This window comes from Giraffa tippelskirchi, chromosome 2 (assembly GCF_054371585.1).
Source record: "Giraffa tippelskirchi isolate mGirTip1 chromosome 2, T2T-mGirTip1v1.2.pri, whole genome shotgun sequence".
NCBI lineage: Eukaryota > Metazoa > Chordata > Mammalia > Artiodactyla > Giraffidae > Giraffa > Giraffa tippelskirchi.
The window spans coordinates 62,621,652-62,647,340 of NC_137276.1; the positions used below are offsets into that span (position 1 = coordinate 62,621,652).

General features: G+C 37.4%; 1 protein-coding gene across 7 annotated transcripts in view; it reads right to left on the minus strand.

Annotated features, from left to right (window-relative positions):
• ADK (adenosine kinase) overlaps positions 1 to 25,689 on the minus strand; it is a 519,359-nt gene that overhangs the window by 464,504 nt on the left and 29,166 nt on the right. For all 7 annotated transcript variants that reach the window (XM_081564617.1, XM_081564638.1, XM_081564648.1 and 4 more), the window contains exon 2: positions 9,409 to 9,483. In XM_081564617.1, the coding sequence (XP_081420743.1) occupies positions 9,409 to 9,483 (75 nt within the window). The remainder of the gene's footprint in view (positions 1 to 9,408; positions 9,484 to 25,689) is intronic.

Below are 25,689 nucleotides of genomic sequence, written 5' to 3' on the forward strand. Positions count from 1 at the left end.
CTATGAGCCTTTATGTACACACTTATTTACACTCCAAAAATCTGGATGTATAATTGAGTTTTTCAATTTCAAATTAATACTTTCAGAGTAAAATAGCAGAAAATATAGAATACAGGTTTACAATTAAAACAAACATGTATTTCAAATTACTGCACAATGCCTGATACATTTTTTGGTCATGAACAAATGCCTTAAGCTCTGTATATTTTATGAGGATAACTACCTCATGAAGTTGTCATGAGGACTAAACTAATATTATATAAAAAATGTACCTAATACACATTGAATAAATGCCTCATTGGCAAATAATAATTGTCAAAAATTATTATATTTTTATTTTTCTCCTTACTCTTGAAAGTTTTTCAGATGGATTCTCTATGGCCCTTCTTTAGATTCAACCCTTTGTGTACACCAGTCCAAAGTGCAAAGACCATTGGAATATGATGGTTCTTGTTCTTTAAAAAACTATGCTGAAAAACTTGACAAACATAGCACATGAAAAATGTATCTTCACAGAAATATATGTGAAGAAAATACCAATTCCCTCATTAGCTTTCAACACTGAACACAAAATTCCACTTTAAAAAAGGCCTTTCATAAAATATTTTTCAGTCAGATGCTATCTACTAAGTGCCTAACATATATCCAGCACTGTGCTAAGAGTCATGTAAGAAAAAGGTATGGTGCAGTTCCTTTTGCACCAAGAGCTTAGTGTATACAGAAAAAATTTACTAAGATACTTTTCTTAACTGTCTCTCTCCCCAGCAATGTTTATAAATGCTGCATGTGAGGCATATGCTATAGGTATTTAATTATAAACCTATACAACAGAAAAAATATTGAGCTTCCTCTCAAGAAATTAGAAAGCAGAAGACAGTAATGAGAGCCAAGTCAGTCAAAGGAAATTGTAAACTAAAGGGGAAAAAACCTCTTTTATTCAAACCACCACCTGTTTGAAAAATCCTAAGTTGAGATCATCACATAATTATACAAACTGCTTAATAGTTGAAGCAAAAGACAAGATCAGCAATCAAGAAAAGATTTAAACTAAAAGAAAGTAAGAAATTCATTTTTATTAATCCAGAGATTGCTCTGACAAAGAAACCAGGCTTACTCATTTTGAATCCCCCAAATCTGGTATGTAGTTGTTAATTCTTAGTTTATACAATAGGTTTAAATTACCAATAATTTAATAATCTAGTTAAAAAATAAAGGCAGTGAGTGTGGCATGGTAGAAAAAGAAACAAACAGGGTGAGGACATACAGATTCCATCTCAGGCTTGCACTGATAACTATAATCAACGGCAAAAGCTGTAACTTCACTGAGACTGTTCCTCTACTGTAAAATTAATAAAGAGATTTAAATTATCTCCAAAGTCCAATTTGTCTCAAAATTCCTGTGATTGTCTATCTCCTGCTACAGTACATACAATAACAGTGAAATACACAGGGTCACACCCCTGGAACTTCCACTTAAATATGGCAGAAAGATCATCTACTCTTCCATCTAAGACTGTTAAAATAATGACAAAGGCACCAAAAAAAAAAAAAAAAGCAAACATCTACAGGATCAAAAATAATATAAAAGAAGTAATTAAGCAGTACTGGTCAAAAGGTCTCCACAAATTTTCAGAAAAAGGAAAGCAGATGACGAACTCAGCAGTGCTAAAGAAACTAAAATCTCAATTGCAACTGAAAGAGGCTGCTTATGATAAGCAAGCTTAGTTCATCTGCAGAAACCCTAATCTCAGAAGATACACATTAAGACATGGAGCCACAAGTAAGGGAATGGACTACTACCATCTCACCATCACCACCTACAATTCCTAAAACAGAGATAAATTACCAGTTTATTCCCTCAAGAAACCAAAAAGAAGCATCTCTGAATTAACGGGCAAAAGGCAAAGCAGGGGAAGTAAAGAGGGACAAGTGAAACTGCGTACTTAATGATGGTACCCTTCTCACTGGCCAACTCAGAATAAAGCAGCCAGGCTGAAACCTTCAGAAAGCAAAATGGAAGATTTTTCTGGAAAGAAACTGAACAGATTCTTTAGACTTCCAGATATTAACATTAAGGATCACACACACACCCTTACAAAAATAGGCTTTTAGCATAACCAAGCCTTTGGTCAACAAGCCCAACCTGAAAAGGACAGCGTAAAGGGACAAAGTAGTTAAGCAGTTTGAACACATGATGCAATAAATCACTGAAAGAAAATCAGTTTTGTTAAGTAATCACAGTCTTCAATTTTGTTCACAATGATTACTGATTTATTTTTATTAATTTTTTCTTGGAGTATGGTTGATTTACAATGTTGTTTTACTTTCTGCTATACAATAAAGTGAGTCAGTTATACATATACCTACTCTTTTTTAGATTCTATTGCCATAGAGGTCATTACAGAGTACTGAGTACAGTTTCCTGTGCTATACAGTAGGTTCTTATTAGTTATCTATTTTACATATAGTAGTGGGTATATATCAATCCCCATCTCCCAATTAATCTCCCCCATTTTCCCCCTTGGTAATCATAAACTTGCCTTCTACTTCTGTGGCTCAATTTCTGATTTGTAAATAGGCTTACTTTGTACCATTTTTCAGTTTTATTTTAATGTAATATAATAAAATGGGGACTATGAAATAGAGGAAATGATGTGAGTGAAACAGAGCTAAATCCCTAGCTATCGTAACAGAGACAATACACAATATCTAAAACGGACAAACCAAGAAATAGCTAGAGATACAGACCTCAGGAAGCCCTAAGCTTAGGGTACGCATGAGACTTTAACCTTCAATTCACCTATTCTCCCAGGCAACATTCAGGAATGCACACGGGTTTTGACAAGTAACTAGAACCTGGTCAGCAAGGAGGTAAGAATTAATCATCAGACACTTTACAACAATTAAAAAAAAATAAAGAGGATATAAAAACTCTGTTGAGAATCTCAAAAGCAAAGTTCTCAGAAGGTCAGAAGGAATCCTCTCCACAGTCACTCAATAACAAGATTTGGACATCTACTCTCCTAACAACTTGAAGACCAAGGGCACCAGTCCACACAGAGTGCTATTGTATCCTCTACTCTGGAATCCATCTCAGTGGAAACATGTTCCTGTATCTTTTCCTGACTTTAAAGGAACTTTTATCCTTTGCCGCTCCAATCAATCATTCTTATGAAAAGTCACATAAAACAGTATTAGCACGTTATTCAGAAACAGGCAGATACCTGGCGGGGAGGTGGGGCGGGGATAAAATGGTTTCTTCTGGAAAAACAGCACTTATGCAGAAGGGGATAAAAGCAAGGGGAGATATGGCAGATGCAGCAAAGAACTGCCTTTTTCCTTCGAAATCTTGAGTACTAGTTTACTTTTTAATTAGTACTAGTTTTACAATGATAAGCTTTTTTTAATTGAAAAGCCCAAATACTTTTTAAAAAATCAAAATCACAAATATATTTTATCTGAAGAATTTTAACAGGTACTTCATTTTTATAATGTAAGATACTAATAAGTTTATATTTAATTCATTTATCATACTACCTAGCAAATTATTCCTGGATAATTAATTTTTACACAGTGCAAATATAAAACACTCATCTAAACATGGTCTAAAACGTAAGTTAAACAGTCTTTTAATGATATTCTGAAATGATAAGGAACACATTCAAGTGTATTTTGGACAAAATGGTCAGGGATATAAGAAAGGAAACACTCTACTTTTTATGATTAGGGTTCAAAAACTTGTTTTTTATCTCCAAGTACTGATTTCAAAAGTCAAGGTTAAATTAAACAACCCGCCCCACCAAAAAAAAGACTTCAAGTGGCCATTTAGAACCAGCTACTAGTGAAACAAAGAAGCTATTTGAGTTGCCAACAGTGTCAGCACACAGCTGCCAGATCATAATCATTCTGATCATATTTGCATGAACCTTAAAAAAGACAGTATAGAGTGAAAAAAAGGCTAATTACCTAAGACTACACATAGTATTATCCCATAAACACAAATATATGTATCTCTGAGTTACATCAATACATAGATGTCTGGGCGCATGTTCATCAAAACAATTTAAGACTGGTACACGTGTCATAAAATTTCAATTTTTTTACTTTCACTTTGTATTTTTATTTGCTATTAGAATTATTTTTAAAACAGTGACAATCAATTAGTTGATTTCCTGAATAAAACATCTCACAAAGCAAAGGAGCTCTAACTTCAAACTCTTGAAGTTCATGTTCTATTCTGTTTTACTTATAAAGCTTTTCTGATATGTGACTGACATACATCTTATACATTTAAAGTATACAATTTGATAAGTTTTGATACATGTATATATACTCATGGAATCATTATACATTTAATATGATTAAACACACTCCTAAAAGCTCCCTCATGTCTTTTTGTAATCTCTCCTTCCTGTCCTCGAACACATCCCAGTACATGCACATGAAACCAACAATCTGCCTTGTGTCACTATAAATTGAATTCCCTATAATTTCAACATAAATGGAATCATACAGTATTCTTTTTTGTCTAGCTTCTTTCAATGAACACAATTTTTCTAAGTTTCATCCAAACAATACTCTAATTCCTTTTTTATTTCTGACTAATAGTCCACTGTATGGCTAAACAATCTGTTTAATGATTCACCTGTTGACAGTAAGGTAACTTCCAAGTTCTAGCTATTAAAGTTATCATGAACATTAGTGAACATGTCTTTGTATGGATACACACTTTCATTTCTCTTGGGTAAATATCTAAGAATGAAACGGCTGGACTGGGTAAATATCTAAGAATGAAATGGCTGGATCAAATAGATGTGTGTTTAACTTTTTAGACTGAAATTCAGTGCAGCATTTTAATATTTCCATGAGAAGAAAGCTGCAGTTCCTTCATTATCTAGCCAACATTTGGTATGCTCAGTTCTTAAAATTTTAGCCACTCTAACAAAAGTGTAGATATAAGTATTTCACTGTATCATTAATTTACATTTCCCTCACACACTAGTAAAGTAATGCTCAAAATTCTCCAAGCCAGGCTTCAGCAATACGTGAACCGTGAATTTCCAGATGTTCAAGCTGGTTTTAGAAAAGGCAGAGGAACCAGAGATCAAATTGCCAACATCCACTGGATCATCAAAAAACCAAGAGAGTTCCAGAAAAACATCTATTTCTGCTTTATTGACTATGCCAAAGCCTTTGACTGTGTGGATCACAATAAACTGTGGAAAATTCTGAAAGAGATGGGAATACCAGACCATCTGACCTGTCTCTTGAGAAACCTGTATGCAGGTCAGGAAGCAACAGTTAGAACTGGACATGGAACAACAGACTGGTTCCAAATAGGAAAAGGAGGACGTCAAGGCTGTATATTGTCACCCTGCTTATTTAACTTCTATGCAGAGTACATCATGAGAAACGCTGGGCTGGAAGAAACACAAGCTGTAATCAAGATTGCCGGGAGAAATATCAATAACCTCAGATATGCAGATGACACCACCCTTATGGCAGAAAGTGAAGAAGAACTAAAGAGCCTCTTGATGAAAGTGAAAGAGGAGAGTCAAAAAGTTGGCTTAAAGCTCAACATTCAGAAAACTAAGATCATGGCATCTGGACCCATCACTTCATGGGAAACAGATGCGGAAACAGTGGAAACAGTGTCAGAATTTATTTTTTTGGGCTCCAAAATCACTGCTGATGGTGATTGCAGTCATGAAATTAAAAGACACTTACTCCTTGGAAGGAAGGTTATGACCAACCTAGATAGCATATTTAAAAGCAGAGACATTACTTTGCCAACAAAGGTCCGTCTAGTCAAGGCTATGGTTTTTCCAGTGGTCATGTATGGATGTGACAGTTGGACGGTGAAGAAAGCTGAGCACTGCAGAACTGATGCTTTTGAACTGTGGTGTTGGAGAAGACTCTTGAGAGTCCCTTGGACTGCAAGGAGATCGAATCAATCCATCCTAAAGGAGATCAGTCCTGGGTGTTCTTTGGAAAGACTGATGTTGAAGCTGAAACTCCAATACTTTGGCCACCTCACGCGAAGAGTTGACTCATTGGAAAAGACCCTAATGCTGGGAAGGATTTGGGGCAGGAGGAGAAGGGGACGACAGAGGATGAGATGGTTGGATGGCATCACCGACCCAATGGACATGGGTTTGGGTAGACTCCGGGAGTTGGTGATGGACAGGGAGGCCTGGCGTGCTGCAATTCATGGGGTTGCAAAGAGTCGGACATGACTGAGCGACTGAACTGAATAATGAAAGAGACTGAGTACATTTTCATGTGGTTATTTGCCATCCATATATCTTTGGTGAATGTTCAAATTTCTTGCCCATTTTTATTAGGCTGTTTCTTTTCTGATTGAGCTTTAAGAGTTCGTTATATATTCTCACTGGTAGTTCTTTATCAGATATATGCTTTGTAAACATTTTCTGCAAACCTAGGGTTTGTCCTTTCATTTTTCTAACAGTATCTTCCCAACAGTAAATATTTTCATTTTGAAAAAGTCCAGCTCATCAGTTTTTTCTTTTATAGAACATACTTCTGGTGTTCTATATTTAAGAAATTCTTGTTTAAATCACAGTCACGAAGATTTCCTGCTATATTATCCTGAAGAAGTGTTATACTTTTAGGCCTGACATTTAGCTCTATCAGTTAATTTTGTATATGGTACAAAATACAATTTCCTTTTTATGCATGTTGATATTCAATTGCTCCAGCACTACCTGTTGAAAAGACAATCCTTTCTCCACTGAACTGACTATCTCCTTTGTCAAAAATCAGTCATCCATTTATGTATGGGGCTATTTCTGGACATTCTATTCTATGCAATCAAACTTTATACTGATATCACTGCTTGATTATTGTAACTTTAAAATAATTCTTGAAATCAGGCAGTAGCTTTTTTGTAGATTCCATCAGTTATCCTACATAAATGATCATGACTTTTGGAAATAAGAATAGTTTATTTCTTCCTTTGCAACCTGGATGTCTTTTACTTCTTCTTGCCTGACTGCTCTGAATAGAATCTCCAGGACCTCTGTATACATTCTGAAGTGGTAAGGGCCGAAATCCTTGAATTGTTTCTGATCTTAGGGAAAAGTATAAAGACGTTCACCATTAGAAATTATGTTATTAGGCTTACTCTAACCAAACATTTATGAGAAATAAATAAGATTCCTTCTATTCTAATAATCCTATACAAAATTTTATCAGGAATAGATAGTGGTTTTGGCAAACGGTTTTTCTATTGAGATGATTACATTATTTTTCTTTTTTCAGTCTGTTAATATAGTTAAGTACTCTAATTACTTTCCAAATGTTAAACCTACCCTACACTCTAAGCACACTATTTCATTCTGCAAAAAGGAATAAACACAGTGAGACTGTGTAAGTGTGGATAAGTGATTTTCAATCTTCACTACCACTTTGTCTTCAAAGCTGGTAATGTAATTATAGATAGCTAACAGAATGAAAACATATCAATCTTAATATTAAAATAAAAAATACAGTTAAACAGAATTTATAAAGCTGAAAGTTAGAGCAGTAGTCAGGAGTTAAAGTCGAAAGTTAACAAAACTTAGAAAGTAGAGAAGAAGTAACAGAGGGAAGAACAGGGCACTGGTAAATTCACTGTATATAAGGAGAAGTCAAGGGATTCCATTGAAAGTTGATACAAGAAAATTTTTCCATGTATGAATATTATGTCATTAAAAAGTACAAGGTAACCAGAAGAAAACCTATTAATATAATTGTATGCAGAAGTGTTTCTGATTAGCAGAGTGTATTTTAAAATGTGTATCTGAATGTCTTAGGATAAGACACATCCTCCAGCTTGTCTTTCGACCCCTAACCTATTTCCTATTATATTGCAATAAGCCAAATTCACACAATTATAAATTCTTGCTTGACCCTGTGACACCTGAGTTTATACAGATAAAGAGTTAATCTCCAAGACATTAAAAAACAGAATTTGCCAAAAATGGTTATTCCTCAAAATCAATTGTATTCTACATATCAGCAATGAACAATCCAAAACTGAAATTAAGAAAATTACTCCATTTACAATCCCCAACCAGGAATAGAACCTGTGCCCCCGGGAGAGAAAGCAAGGAGTCTTAACCACTGGACCTCCAGGGAAGTCCTAGGATGGCTATAATTTTAAAAAGGGAAAAGACCAAGTTTTGGTGAGGATGTGGTCCTTCAAAGAACTAAACACAGAATTACTATGTGACTTAGCAATTTCACTTCAATATATAAACCCAAAAGAAATCAAAATATATATTCTTGCAAAAACTTGTACACAAATATTCACAGCAGGTTTCTTCGTAATAGTCAAAAGACAAAACAATCTAAGTGTCCATCAACCAATGACTACATCAAGTGATGAATGCATAAACAAACTGTGGTATATACAAACAATGGAATATTATTATGACTTAAAAGGAATAAAGCACTGATACATGCTACAACATGGAAGAACCTTGAAAAACATGTTAAGTAAAATAAGCCAGACAGAAAAGGCCACATATTGCACACTTCCATTTATATGAAATAAAATATCCAAAATAGGACAATCCATGGAAACAAACAAAGCTGGTAGATTGGGGCAAGGTGGGGAGGGCAGGTGGGAATACTGATACGACCACTTATTGGGTACAAGTTTCTTTTTGATGTGATGAAATGTCCTGGGATTAGATCGTGGTGACAGTTGTACAACACTGCCAATGTCCTAGTAGTCACTGAATTGTACACCTTAAAATAGTTAAAATTATGAATTTAATTTTAAGTAAATTTTGCATCAATAATATTTTTTAAAAGTGGTTGCCCCTGGGCATAGAACTTGGGGTGTTTAAGAAGAAGGGGATATTAATTTCTCATCATTAAGTCTTTTTTAGTACTTAACTTTTCCCTTGTAACAAATGACCACAGATAAATAAACATAAAATGATTTCTCAGCTAAACTAACAATATCAAAAGTTACTATTGGGGGAAATAGGTAACATTCATAGTGTTTTAATTATGTCCTACATATTCTTCTTGTTCTCTCTAATCCTATTCCTTCTCCTATATGGTATGGTACCATTACTGATTTAGTTCACTGATAGTTAATTTTAAAATGTGGAAATTAAATCATTAAGTAAATCACATACTTATTCCTTGCAAAGAATAACAGAATCAACTTCAAGTGAAAGTAGCAATAGGAATGAACAAAAGTAGCGAAGTTTTCCCAGGGAAAATTGTGGTCAATTACTCAATAATAATGATATTGCACTTGCCATTATCAGGATTAAATTTCCTGAATTTTCCTCCAACTGAAGATGTTAAACAGCAAATTCAACTCTAACATTTTCAGTTTTTACTTAGATATATGTTTTACATAGTAAATACGAAGAACTTAATACTTACTTATCAAGGAAATCCTTATCCACTACAGCAGTGATGTCAAGAAGAGGATTTCCCATTCCAAAGAGAATATTTTCACTATAAAAAAAACACACAAAAAAATACAAGCACAAGTTAGAAATACCTCTGAAAGTAAGGTGACGTATAAAATGCACACAAATATAAAAAGAGCTTCACTTTACCCTGAAAATAAACCTAATATACTTGATTATTAAACCTTTGATTTGCCAATTACACACATGTAGAACAAACTTTAGAGGTAGCACAAAGCCATTCAAAAAGGAGAAAGCCTTTTAAGTTGGACAAAATAAAATACAACAAAAGAAAAAACAGATCATGTGATTTTTTCCCACAATATTTAATAGTAATGACTAAAGCTAATTAAATTCAATGCTCTTTTTCTTCAAGGTTTAATAAAGTTTTATATATTCAACAAACATAAATACTTAACTCTATCTAGACAGTAAAATACTGAACTAATGAAAGTTTATTACAGAGCATACAGCAAATCCTGGAAAAATTCAAGCAACAGCCTTACACCTGAAAAACTGTGAAAGCTTGGGGTGGGACCTTTACAGTGGGTATCATAGACACTGTAATTTTCAATTACATTTAACAGACTTTGAGGGAGTCCGTTTTCCATAGTATTACAGTATCGCTCAAAACTGAGGGAAAGACAGAACCCTGAGAAGAACCACAAGCAACACCAACTGACAGCAAGAAATGGACTAGAGGCACAGCTGGGTCAGCCTCGATGAGGGGCATTCTTTTAGTTAATGCAATAAAATTCGCCTCTGCATACTATCCCACTGGTATCTATTTTGCTCAAGCTCCTTTCCAGTTGCTTCCAAACCAGTCACCATCCTCACCACTTGGAGATTATCATTAATACCAATAGGACTGATACACCAAAGTTTCTATAGGAGAACAAAGTACAGCCTACACTTACAGTATAAAATGATTTAGAAGACTGAATTAGAGCCATAGTTTCGGCAACTATGGTTGAATATGCAGTAAGGGGAAATTTGTCCCTTTTTCTATTTAAAGAAAGCTGATGAGGGAGGGATAAAAGACAATGTATTTATTTATTCACATTGGCAATTATAATCAAAATGAAAGTCTAATAAAGAAAGTGAGTGCTTAGAAAATGAAGGATCAACAGGCAGACACAGTAAAATGTGACCATCATTTCATGAGGAACTTCTCTAATTTGTGTATTATTAGGCAAACAGTAAAAACTCCCCAGTTCACTTCAGTTCAGTCGCTCAGTCGTGTCCGACTCTTTGCGATCTCATGAACCGCAGCACACCAGGCCTCCCTGTCCATTACCAACTCCCTAAGTCCACCCAAACCCATGTCCATCGAGTCGGCAATGCCATCCAGCCATCTCATCCTCTGTCCTCCCCTTCTCCTCCTGCCCTCAATCCTTCCCAGCATCAGGGTCTTTTCCAATGAGTCAGCTCTTCACACGAGGTGGCCGAAGTATTGGAGTTTCAGCTTCAGCATCAGTCCTTCCAATGAACGCCCAGGACTGATCTCCTTTAGGATGGACTGGTTGGATCTCCTTGCAGCCCAAGGAACTCTCAAGAGTCTTCTCCAACAACACAGTTCACAAGCATCAATTCTGCGGTGCTCAGCTTTCTTTATAATCCAACTCTCATATCCATACGTGACTACTGGAAAAACCATAGCCTTGACTAGACGGACCTTTGTTGGCAAAGTAATGTCTCTGCTTTTTAATATGCTGTCTAGGTTGGTCACAGCTTTTCTTCCAAGGAGCAAGTGTCTTTTAATTTCATGGCTGCAATCACCATCTGCAGTGATTTTGGAGCCCCCCAAAATAAAGTCTCTCACTATTTCCACTGCTTCCCCATCTATTTCTCACAAAGTGATGGAACCAGATGCCATGATCTTAGTTTTCTGAATGTTGAGTTTTAAGCCAACTTTTTGACTCTCCTCTTTTACTCTCATCAAGAAGACTCTTTAGTTCTTCTTCACTTTCTGCCATAAGGGTGGTGTCATCTGCGTATCTGAGGTTATTGATATTTCTCCTAGCAATCCTGATTCCAGTTTGTGCTTCATCCGGTCCACCATTTCTCATGATGTACTCTGCATATAAGTTAAATAAGCAGGGTGACAATATACAGCCTTGACGTCCTCCTTTTCCTATTTGGAACCAGTCTGTTGTTCCATGTCCAGTTCTAACTGTTGCTTCTTGACCTGCATACAGATTTCTCAGGAGGCAGGTCAGGTGGTCTGGTATTCCATTTCTTTAAGAATTTTCCAGTTTCTCATGATCCACACAGTCAAAGGCTTTGGCATAGTCAATAAAGCAGAAATAGATATTTTTCTGGAACTCTCTTGCTTTTTCGATGATCCAGAGGATGTTGGCAATTTGATCTCTGGTTCCTCTGCCTTTTCTAAATCCAGCTTGAACATCTGAAGTTCACGGTTCACGTACTGTTGAAGACTGGCTTGGAGAATTTTGAGCATTACTTTGCTAGCATGTGAGATGAGTGCAATTGTGTGGTAGTTTGAGCACTCTTTGGCATTGCCTTTTTTTTGGGATTAGAATGAAGACCGACCTTTTCCAGTCCTGTGGCCACTGCTGAGTTTTCCAAATTTGCTGGCATATTGAGTGCAGCACTTTCCCAGTGTCATCTTGAAATAGCTCAACTGGAATTCCATCACCTCCACTAGCTTTGTTCATAGTGATGCTTCCTAAGGCCCATTTGACTTTGCATTCCAGGATGTCTGGCTCCAGGTGAATGATCACACCATCATGTATCTGAGTCATGAAGATCTTTTTTGTATAGTTCTTCTGCGTATTCTTGCCACCTCTTCTTAATATCTTCTGCTTCTGTTAGGTCCCTACCATTTCTGTCCTTTATTGTGCCCATCTTTGTGTGAAAATTTCCCTTGGTATGTATAACTTTCTTGAAGAGATATCTTATTTATTTAAAAAAAAAAGCACAGGGGAAATATTATTGAGCTGCTTGGCTGTTTCTTTTTATTCACACTTTCTAATTGTTTAGTTCAATATAGACAGTAATGTAACCACCACCTAAATCAAAACACGAAACATTTCCATTATCACAAAAAAAAAATCCTCCTGTCCCCATGTCAGTCTCTCTACCCCCAACTGGTCCCCTCTTGGTTTTAAGAAATATATCAGTGTTACTTCTTTTTAAGAAGTCAGTCCTTTGCATATCTCCTGCACTCTCAAAATAGTTTATTACACCATACTCAAAAATTTAGTAGAAATAATATTATCAAATTAATGCAACCTCTCTAGGCCCATGGTTTCTACAGTCAAAGAATTATGGTGGGAAATGAGAACAATGAATCACAATAGCCATGTTTAAACTCATTTCCAAATCTATTTGTCCAACAAAACCTTTGCTTATGAACATAAATGGACAAGGATATGTGAAATGTTGATCCAGAGCTCCCTGTGTAAAGGATAAAAGAGGAAGAACTTAAATACCAATTACTGTTCCTTACTGCAAGAATTGTATAACATAGGCCCTGATGAGAGATGCCGTCAAGCTGGCCTGGTTGGAATCCGTTGCAGTAACCATGGCTATTATAAGAGGTAAGAGACAATAGAATTTATTTTTTTTTTTGAGACAATAGAATTTAAAACAACACATAAAAGGTGTCTTCATACAGTAAGTTAAGTAAAAACTATACAATTGTTTCCAAAAGCAAATGAGTTTAAACTACTCACATCATTTTCCTCTCCATCACTGTATATAACTGAGAAGCTATTAAATAACTTCATTTCAAATCCTGAAAGATGATGCTGTGATAGTGCTGCACTCAATATGCCAGCAAATTTGGAAAATTCAGCAGTGGCCTCAGGACAGGAAAAGGTCAGTGTTCATTCCAATCCCAAAGAAAGGCGGCAATGCCAAAGAATGCTCAAACTACCACACAATTACACTCATCTCACACGCTATCAAAGTAATGCTCAAAATTCTCCAAGCTAGGCTTCAACAATACGTGAACCATGAACTTCCAGATGTTCAAGCTGGATTTACAAAAGGCAGAGGAACCAGAGGTCAAGTTGCCAACATCTGCTGGATCATCGCAAAAGCAAGAGAGTTCCAGAAAAACATCTATTTCTGCTTTATTGACTATGCCAAAGCCTTTGACTGTGTGGATCACAATAAACAGTGGAAAATTCTTCAAGAGATGGAATATCAGACTCCCTGACCTGTCTCTTGAGAAACCTGTATGCAGATAGAACTGGACATGGAACAACAGACTGGTTCCAAATAGGAAAAGGAGGACGTCAAGGCTGTATATTGTCACCCTGCTTATTTAACTTATACGCAGAGTACATCATGAGAAATGCTGGGCTGGGTGAAGCACAAGCTGGAATCAAGATTGCCAGGAGAAACATCAATAACATCAGATATGCAGATGACACCACCCTTATGGCAGAAAGTGAAGAAGAACTAAAGGGCCTCTTGATGAAAGTGAAAGAGGAGAGTGAAAAAGTTGGTTTAAAGCTCAACATTCAGAAGACTAAGATCATGGCATCTAGCCCCATCACTTCATGGGAAATAAATGGGGAAACAGTGGAAACACTGTCAGACTTTATTTTGGGGGGCTCCAAAATCACTGCTGATGGTGACTGCAGCCATGAAATTAAAAGATGCTTACTCCTTAGAAGGAAAGTCATGACCAACCTAGATAGCATATCAAAAAGCAGAGACATTACTTTGTCAACAATGGTCCATCTAGTCAAGGCTATGGTTTTTCCAGTAGTCATGTATGGATGTGAGAGTTGGACAGTGAAGAAAGCTGAGTGCCGAAGAATTGATGCTTTTGAACTGTGGTATTGGAGAAGACTCTTGAGAGTACCTTGGATGGCAAGGAGATCCAACCAGTCCATCCTAAAGGAGATCAGTCCTGGGTGTTCATTGGAAGGACTGATGTTGAAGCTGAAACTCCAATACTTTGGCCACCTCATGCAAAGAGTTGACTCATTGGAAAAGACCCTGATGCTGGGAAGGATTGGGGGCAGGAGGAGAAGGGGACGACAGAGGATGAGATAGCTGGATGGCATCACGGACTCGATGGACATGAGTTTGGGTAAACTCCGGGAGTTGGTGATGGACAAGGAGGCCTGGCGTGCTGCGATTCATGAGGCTGCAAAGAGTCAGACACGACTGAGCGACTGAACTGAACTGAGTATGACAGATTAACTCTGTGAAAAACACTAATGCTTTAAAACGGCTAATTTCCTAAATACACACTCGTGTCCAAGCCAGTACATACTGTACCACCCTTCTCAAATACTGAAAATACTATTTAAGTAAGCATTTATTTTGATCTTTTCCTGTTAGATGTTAACAAGATGGAGTTGGTCTGTGGCCAAAAACTATCTGACTCATACTAGACTATTATTGTTATCCATATAAATGTTAGCAATGTCTTTTTCTTGGAAAGGGTGCTAGGATGAAAGATTCTGAATGACTGGTTTTGCTGGGGTTTTTTATTCAGTAATTTTACATGTCTCATAATTCAGACTCCATCCAACATAAACCTATAATAATTAGTTAGACAACCTACAAGTTTCATGTACTGACACAGATATTAAAGTAAAAGATACTCATAAAACTTTGTCTACTCTATTGATATATTATTGTTGATTAGCTCTCTGGTCAGCAAAAATATTTAGTTACACTATGCTGCCAGAATAAACACTAATGATGAGTATCCTTAACTATTATAGCCATCATCCTCTCTTTAAATTCAGAAGCTTCATCTTCATAGGTGATTCTTCTCTCTCCATCAATAAGCAGTATTCTTAGTAGTAACTGCATGTTCTTAGCTTTCTCCACCGGTTTATCTGCCAGGAGCCCCCACAACATTCCACTGGCACTGCCTTTAACTAGGCCCTCTGCTACTGCTGCTGCTAAGTCGCTTCGGTCGTGTCCGACTCTGTGCGACCCCATAGACGGCAGCCCACCAGGCTCCGCCATCCCTGGGATTCTCCAGGCAAGAATACTGGAGTGGGTTGCCATTTCCTTCTCCAGTGCATGAAAGGGAAAAGTGAAAGTGAAGTCGCTCAGTCGTGTCTGACTCTCAGCAACCCCATGGACTGTAGCCTACCAGGCTCCTCCGTCCATGGGATTTTCCAGGCAAGAGTACTGGAGTGGGGTGCCATTGCCTTCTCCGACTAGGCCCTCTAGACCCTGCCTAAATTTCTACACTGCTGCAATTTTTTTAGCCACAATAAATCCCATACAATATCACCAGAAGTATATTATTTAAACAAATCTAACTGATCTTGGAGAGGCAGCAGTGAGTAGTCGCAAGCAGTAAGATCTTATTTCCCTGACCAGGAAGTGAACCTGTGTACCCTGGATGAAAACCAGGAATCCTAGTCACCAGATCAGCAAGGGATAGAGGTTAGAAGCAAATTTTCCCTGGCTCTTGCCCCCACTGAGCAATTCATTTCTCATGGAGGCAGAAACTGTAAAAGCAGGTACAAAGCTTATTATTAGAGACAGGGCACCACAACAAGTGGGAGAGCACACAGAGAAACAGTTAACATAGGAGCAAGGCAGAAATACACACCAAATAGAAAAGGGTGTGGGTGTCCCCCCTAAAGAGGAGGAGGGCAGTAAAGAGGTGGTTAAATCATTTATACAGGGCAGTTCTTCTGGGTATTTGTTTACCTTTGGCCAATTACATGGTTTCTTTTTCCACATCTGACTTACCCTAGGACCCTCCCCAACAGGCATGTGCAATTTTTTTTCAAAATATATTCCAGCCCAGAGGCCTATAGGATGGCCTTGGCATCACATATTATGGAGTGACAAACTCCTCCTTTTGACCCCCAAAGGAGCCTTCCTGTGCATGTACAATGTATCCCTTGCCCCAAGGATGGGAAATATATGACACCTCTTGATCTTTTACACAAACAGGGTTTAGCCCCTTTCTGTTTCTGACTGTTGTTATCTTAAAGTGTCCTCAGGAGACAAAACCTGGCTATTTACTCTATTTCTGTTGTTATTTCTATTTTGAAGTGCAAACAGGAGACTGGTTGTAAATACCTAACCTGGAGCCCACCTATCTCCTCTCTCAAGAAATGCAAACAGGAGGCTAATTTTAAGTGTCTGGACTGGAGCTCATCTTTTTTTGCCCCAAGAAATGTATACAGGAGGCCAGTTTAAATGCCTAGCCTGGAGCCCATCTTATAACGATAGTTTTACTGGTAATAGTAAAAAATTGGAAGCAATCCAAATGTCCTTCAACAGGTAACTAGGTAAACAAACTGTGGTACACCCATACAATGGACTAATATTCAGCATTAAAAAGAAATGAACTATGATATAACTTGGACGGATTTCAAACACACTGTTGTGACCATTTAAGGATAACACAAAGGAGTTTCTTTTGGTGACAGAACAGTTTAGTACCCTAATTGTGTTAATATGGAATCTGTACACGATAAAATTTCACGGAACTATACACCGCCACCACACCAGTAAAACGCAGTTTAAGCAAAGACTGGTGATATTCTAAAAACATTCATAGTCAATTCATAGTCAACTTAATAGTACTATGCATGCCAAGCCGCTTCAGTTGCGTCTGACTCTTTGTGACCCCATGGACTGTAGCCTGCCAAGCTCCTCTGTCCATGGGATTCTCCAGGCAAGACTACAGGAGTAGGTTGCCACTGCCCCCTCCAGCGGATCTTCCCAACCCAGGGAACAAACCAGCATCTCTAGCTCCTAAAATTGGCAGGTGGGTTCTTTACCACTAGCACCACCTGGGAAAGTACTATACCAATATTAATGTCCTGGTTTTAGTTAATATACTATGGTTATTTAAGATTTATCACTGGTGGAAGTTGGGTGAAGGGTGCATAGGAACTCTGTACTCTTTTTGCAACTTCCTGTGAGTCAAAAAAGAAAAAAAGAAAATCGTTAAGTATTCACAAGAAAGAGAAAGAATATATTAAAATGTTTAAAAAACAATTAGGGTGACATCATCAGGAATGGTAGAATAAGGGCCTCCAAAAATCCTCTCTTCCATAAAAGCAACAAGAACAGTAGCAAAAAAAAAAAAAAGTCAAAATCAACACTTTTAGAACTCCAAAGGCTTGCAACATCTGAGGAGCATTTTTCAATGGGAAAAAAAAGGCTGAATCTCTGCAAAAACAGCAAGCTTTGTGGAATTCTAACTTGCCGAATTTCCACCCCCCTCCCCAGCTCCATGACAGCCTTAAAAGCAACAGCCCCAAAAAGACAGTGGAAAGTAAGAGCCTATCAGCCACTGGAGGAGTTGGAACAGAACTGGAGCTCTTTCAAAGTCCCATTTTCAGAACTGTTATTATCTGAGCTTTTGAGTAACCGGCAGTTACCCAAAAAACCCCTATTCCTAACACTTCTCATTATTTGACCTGACTCACAGTTTCCCCAGGGCTCACAGCCTTTTCCCCAGGGGCATTTGTCAAAAACAATCATCTGCAATTGTTTAACACTCCAGCCATGTGAAGCAGTTGGGAGCAAACCAAAAAGCTTAAAAGGAAAAGTGTGGGCATGAGCTGTCCATAAGGGGTTTTGAAAAGTTCTGAATATTCCTGATTATCTAGTAGACCATGTACATGTGCCCTGGCCTCTACTGGCAGCACCGTAAGCCTGGCTGAGCATTGCAGTTACACCTTATCAAACACAGACAGCCTCTCAGCAAAGATTGGGAGACAATAACAAGTGACTGCAGCCATGAAATTAAAAGCGCTTACTCCTTGGAAGGAAGGTTATGACCAACCTAGATAGCATATTTAAAAGCAGAGACATTACTTTGCCAACAAAAGTCCGTCTAGTCAAGGCTATGGTTTTTCCAGTGGTCACGTATGGATGTGAGAGTTGGACGGTGAAGAAAGCTGAGCGCCACAGAATTGATGCTTTTGAACTGTGGTGTTGGAGAAGACTCTTGAGAGTCCCTTGGACTGCTAGGAGATCCAACTAGTCCATCCTAAAGGAGATCAGTCCTGGGTGTTCATTGGAAGGACTGATGCTGAAGCTGAAACTCCAATACTTCGGCCACCTCGTGCGAAGAGCTGACTCATTGGAAAAGACCCTGATGCTGGGAAGGATTGAGGGCAGGAGGAGAAGGGGACGACAGAGGATGAGATGGCTGGATGGCATTGCCGACTTGATGGACATGGGTTTGGGTAGACTCCGGGAGTTGGTGATGGACAGAGAGGCCTGGCGTGCTACAATTCATGGGGTCGCAAAGAGTCGGACACGACTGAGCGACTGAACTGAACTGAACTGAACAAGTATTGGAAAGAACATAGAAAAACTGGAATCCACACTGCTGGTGGAGATGTAAAATGATGCTGCCAGCTTGAAACAACATTTGGCAGTTCCTCAAAAGAAAAAACAAACATAAAATTCCCAGGTGGCGCTAGTGATAAAGAAATCGACTGCCAATGCAGGAAACATAAGAGATGTGGGTTCGATCCCTGGCTCAGGAAGATTCCCTGGGGAAGGAAATGGCAACCTGCTGCAGTATTCTTGCCTGGGAAATCCCATGGACAGAAGAGCCTGGCAGGCTATAGTCCATAGGTTTGCAAAAGTCAGATATAAGTTAGTGATTAAATAAAACAACCATATGACCCAGCAATTCCACTGCTAAGTATATGCTCAGGAGAAATGAAAACACGTGACATCACAAAAACTTGGACATAAATGTTTATAGTATCATTACTCATAATAGTCAAAAAGTGGAAATAAAAATACCCATCAACTGACAAATGGATAACCAAAATATGGTCTATACATACAATGGAATATTATTCAGCCATAAGAAGGAATGAAATACTGATACATGTAACAACATAGGATGAACTCTGAAAATAATATGCTCAGTGAAGGAAGCCAGGCACAAAAGCCCAAATACATGATTCTACTCATGAAATGACCAGAATATGACATTCACAAAAGTGGATTAGTAATTGCTAGGATATGGACAGAGGAGATGGAGAGTGACTGCTAACAGGTATGAGGCTTCATTTGTGCCCTGTGCTTAGTCACTATGTTGTGTCCAACTCTTTTTGACCCCATGGAATGTTGCCCTCCAGACTCCTCTGCCCATGGGATTTTTCAGACATGAATACTAAAGTGGGTTGGCATTTTCCTCCTCCAGGGGACTTTCCTGACCCAGAGATCAAACTCACATCTCCTGTATCTCCTGCACTGCAGACAGATTTTTCACCCACTGAGCCATCAAGGAAGTCTGAGACTTCATTTGGAGATGATGAAAATATTCTGCAATTAGACAGTGGTGATGGATGCACAATGCTATGACTATCTTAAGAACCACTGAGGGAAAAAAAAAAAAGAACCACTGAGTTGTACAGTTTAAAATGGTAGATTTTATGGCATGTGTATTATACATCACAGTAGTCATGTATGGATGTGAGAGCTGGATCATAAAGAAAGCTGAGCACCAAAGAATTGATGCTTTTGAACTGTGGTTTTGGAGAAGACTCTGGAGAGTCCTGTGGACTGCAAGGAGATCCAACCAGTCAATCCTAAAGGAAATCAGTCTTGAATACTCACGGGAAGGACTAATGCTGAAGCTGAAGCTCCAATACTTCGGCCACCTGATGCAAAGAACTGTCATTGGAAAAAGACCCTGATGCAGGGAAAGATTGAAGGCAAGTGGAGAAGGGGACGACAGAGAATGAGATGGTTGGATTGCATCATCAACTCAATGGACATGAGTTTGAGCAGGCTCAGGGAGTTGGAGATGGACAGGGAAGCCTGGCGTGCTGCAATCCACAGGGTCACAAAGAGTTGGACACAACTGAGCAACTGAATTGAAATGAATGATGCAGTAAATAAAACAAGTAAACTAACTAGCATTTATAGAACAATACACCCCAACAACTGCAATATTTATTTACTGAATAAATGATGTGCAGAACTACACTGAACATCTCAAAATATTGCTGAGTGAAATTAAAGACTTTAAAAACACATGTAACATTCAGCAAAACAGGCTACAGGTGAGACCATAAGAATCTCAGTAGATATCAAAGGACTGAAACTTAACAATGTACTTTTTCTCTATACATAAAAAGGGGGCTTCCCAGGTAGCTCAGCGGTAAAGAATCCACCTGCCAACGCAGGAGCCACAGGAGACATGGGTTGGATCCCTGGGTTAGGAAGATCCCCTGGAGGAGGAAAGGGCAACTCACTCCAGTATTCTACCTGTGATAATCCCATGGACAAAGGGGCCTGGTGAGGTCACAAAGAGCCAGACTCAACTAAGCACGCATGCCCACATATATAAAATACAGATATATGCTTATAAAGTATAAACTATATATTTTCTATATCATGGAATTAAATAGAAAATCAATTTTTTAAACCCCCAAATATTTAGAAATTAGAAAATGAACTTCCAAATGACCTTGTATATAAAAATCTGTAGAAGAGAGAAATCAACAGAAATTAAAAAATTACTTGAACTGATCATGCATGTCAAAATTTCTATGTTGCATTTAAAGAAGTACTGAGAGGAAAACATTTTATATATGAAATGCACATATTAGAAAACAAGGAAGGTTTAAAATGAATGGTCTGAATTTCTAACTCAAAAGAAAATGGAAAAGGAGTAAATTAAGTCCAAAAGAGTAGAAGTAAGAAAATATGACAGCAAAAAATAAACAAAATAGAAAATGTAGTACCAAAACAGAAGTTCAACAAAACCCAAATCTGGGGTTTTGAAACGATTAATACAATTGGTAAACCCCTAACAAGACTGAGCCCAAAAAGTTAAAAAAAAAAAAAAAAGAGGCGGCGGCGGAGTACCAATATCAGGAATGAAAAAGGGGACATAAAACAGTTCCCACAAGCAGTAATAGAATACTATTAGTAACTCTATAACAATCCAACAATTTAGAACAAATTTCTTTAAAAATTCAAACTGACACAGAAAAAAATGGTAAATCTGAATAACCATTTATCATTTCTTTAAATATTCTAGGCCCAGATGGTTTTACTGCTGAAAGCTATCAAAAATTTAAAGAAACAATACCAATCTTACAAAGCCACAATAATTAAGTCAATGTGGTATTGGCATAACACTATACAAACAGATCAACAGATCAGAATATAGAGAGTCTAGGAAGTCTTATACCTATTGAATCTATTGACTGAGAATCCTTTTTAAGGAAACCGTTACACTGTAGCAAAAAAATTAGCTTAAAATGAATCACAGACCTAAATGTGAAGGCTGAAACTATAAGGCTTCTAGAAGAAAACATAAGGGAATAGTTTCATAACCTTGAGATAGAAAAGGAAAGAGGTCTAAGAACCTAAAAGATAATAAACATAAAATAAAATGAATCAAATCAATGAATTCAATATCAAATTTTAAAACTTCTCCCAAAAGACAGTTACAAAAATGGAAAGACATAGCTCAAAGAGAAAATATTTGCTAAACATGAAGGTATATATGCTTGTGTGTAAAATCTGACAAATAACTTCTATCTAAAATACCAAAAGAATTAACAAACCAGCAACAAAAAAGACAACCTATACTTACAAATATGGGTAAAAGACTTGAACTGATGGTTCAAAAGAAAAGATAAGCAAATGGTCTATAATCACATTATTGGCCATCAATGAATTATAACTACAATGAAATATAATTATATACCCACCAGAACGGCTAAAATCAAAAATGCCAAACATTTTGGCATTTGGAAAGGATGGAAAAGGAGTAAATCACATCAAAAATGTCAAGAATGTGGAAAAATTGGAACTCTTCTAATACTGACTGTTGAATGTATTCCATTTTCTATTTTGGAAAACAGTGGTGGTTTCTGAAGTTAAACACACATCTACCCTGGAACACAGCAATTCCACACCTGGGCATTTACCCACGTCCACACAAAGGCTTATCCAGGAAGGTTCGTGAAGCTTCACTTAGGGGAACCAAACCCTGGAAACAAGCCAAAGTCCATAAGCAGAACTGTTACAATATTCATATCATAGACTCTTAGCAGTGCAAAGAAACAAACTATTAACACACACATCAAAATGGGTGAATCTCAGAACTGTCACTGAACAAAAGTAATCAGACACAAACAGTACTTATTGTATAATTTTATTTATATGAAGTTTTAGAATACACAAAACTAATCTCCACTAATAGAAGCCAGAAAATGATTGCCTGGATGGGGCAGGAGAAAGAGACGGATTGAAAAGAAGCAAGAAAAAACTTTCTGGGCAATGAACATGTTTTGTTAAGTTGATCTGGGTGGTATTTTACAAATACTTTTTTTTCCCAAAAAAAATTCAGTGAACTTAGGATCTGTGATTTTACTATATATAAACTACATTGTTGGCATTTTTTAAAAAGTAAACAAACTAGGAAAATCTTTGTTTCCCTTAGGCTACGGAAGCCAGTCCTTTCATTTAAGCCTGTCCATACTGGCATGCTGTCTTGCACACTCAAGGAAAAAAATCTCTTCCCTCTGCCCAGCATCATCTATTTTTTTCTTCCCCTTCACCCCCAAAATCCTCAACCATACATATATCTCTAACTATTATTTCCCTACTCCCCATGACAGCTAACACTTCTAAAAGACTGTGCTATTAAATAGCAAGGTTCCCTAAAGTAGATAAAATTATTCATTTTAAATTCAATTTTCAGAAGCACATGCGTGAGATCCCAATGACTAACACACAGCAATTTGAAGCTTACAAAGCATTTTTATGTATGTTATTGCCTTTAAATCCTCACAAAAACCCTACAGTACAGGTTTTGCTATTATCTGTGTTTATGGAAGCCTGGCAGGGCTACTGTCCATGGGGTCGCCAGAGTCAGACTTGACTTAGCAACTAAACCATCACCACTGTTAAAGAGAATAAGAGGTTCAGCAAAGTTTTATAACCTGTCAAAGGCCATACAACAAATAAATGATACCTAATTTCAAATCTGGAGAAGGCAATGGCACCCCACTCCAGTAGTCTTGCCTGGAGAATCCCAGGGACGGCAGAGCCTAATCACGTGCTTTCCTGTTTAATATGCTACTCTGAGACAATAAGAATTCTGTTAATAAAAATGTCTGACCGATGAAAAATATCCAAATCTAGCCAAAATAAGCTAATATTCCATCATCTTATGGTCCTATGTCAAGTAACATTTCAACAACCCAAATCGACTACCACAAAATTACTATAGTGTAAGGCCCCACGGTGTAAGTAGGTGACCAGATAACTTATTATCCAAGAGGGACACTTTTGAGAATAAAGGAAGAGCTATTAATAATTATGCCAGGATAATAGGCATGATCCAGGACTGTCTTGGGCAAAGTGGGACATATGGTCATTTTATTTACAAGCTAGCTATGCTATATGAAATTAAGAATTCAGACTTACATTTTATTACAATATTTTTTAAAGTAACAATTTTAAAACCAAGTAGAAGAGGTAAATAGTCATGTAAATGTTACAAGAAAGGGTTAACATTTCAAACTGTCTAGACAATCATTTTGGTTCCATTTCATTTTTGACAGTTCTGCTTAATGTAGCAATACTGTGGCTGGAAAGATCTGCAGTTAGAAAACCTTATATGCCTTTTCAAACAAAGATGACCTATTTATAAATACGAGTATTAACAGCTGACAACATTGCAGTTCTCCAAGGAAAGGATTCCTGCTTTAGTTCTTCAAAATATTTCATAAATGAAACAATTTTATTTTATTTTAAAAAGCTCATTAGCTTCACTAAGAAGCCTCATGGCATAAAAAAGTTTGGGCAGTAATATGAAATTTATAAGTCTTATAAAAGGCACAAGCCCTGAAATGAGTTTGAAAAACTGTTTAAATATTCTAAAGAAACCAATTCAACAAAGCAATACACTTCAATCTCAGCCAGAATTTAGTCTCCATATGAATGTTCTCCATCTGAGTAGCTTGGCAGATCCTACTAGACATACCTCAAAGTCTTGAGTGTTACGAGAAAAATACCCCAGTACTCCACCCACAACCCACATAAATTTTCCAATGTAGGCTTAACCCACAGAAGTGGTTACAGAATTATCATGTAGGGCACAGTCATGTCTAGTCCCAGAATAGTCTTAAACCAAATCTGACCTGTCTGGGCAGGCCAAAGAATAGGGTTCCTCAGCTCTACAGCAAACACTCTCCCTGACTCCCTACCTCATTTTCCCACAAACTCAAGCTGTAAGCAATTTTCAAAACCAGACTAGACATTCATGTTGGGAAAATAAGGCAATATTCATAAGAGTATTTTGAAATACCGTTGGCTTAGTACTTATAAAAAGCGCATAAAGTAGAAGTCAGGAGACCTAAATTCCCTCTTAAGTTCTATCGCTGCCAAACTAGGACATAGCTCTTCATTTAGGCCTGAAGGTCCAGTATCAAGAAAGAAAAAGAGTAAAGTACTCTCTAAGATTCTCTTACACTCCTAACATTCTACATTTTCCTACGTGTCCTGAATTTTAACCCAAGCATCAACTTTTCTGTTAGGCCAATTAAAAATGACAAAAGCATCAGTTTATCAAATATGTTCCATCATTTCTCAGATGAAGACCAGCTGGAATCTGATATATTGGGATGGCCAAAAAGTTTGTTTGGGGTTTTCACTAGCCATCATACAGAAAACACCAAATGAACTTTTTGGCCAACCCAATACATACTCTGTTAATTGGTTTAAGAGGCTGCAGCAAAGTAGAACATAAACAATAAAAGTCAGAGTCAAATTCTCCAGCCAAACTTATTCAAAAATCATAAGCTTTTTTTTAAATTCTTTTTATGTAAATAGTTATTTAGTAATTCATAACAGTTGGATGTTGCACTGGAAAGGGCCCTGAATCAGGTATCTAGAGATCTGGGATCTAGTTCAAGACATGCAACTGCTTGTTATGAACCTGAACAAATCACAGTATCTCTTGCCTTCCGTTTCTTCGACTGCAAAATGAGGGAATTAGGCAAGTTCGCTTTCTATTTAAAAATCTAAGATTTAAACATTTATTTTCAGATGACATCATTCTCTAAGGAGACCAAATTGCATTCAGCAAGTTAATATTCCATTTACAAAATGCCTTAAAATATAAACAAGTTTCATATCTACCCAAGAACACTGTGGAATACGTATCTGTATTACTATCACAACAGGCCCCACGGTGTAATGATTAACACTCTGGTCTCTGAATCTAGTGATCTAAGTTCAAATCTCAGTGGAACCAGAAATCTGTTTGAGGGCTTCCCCAATG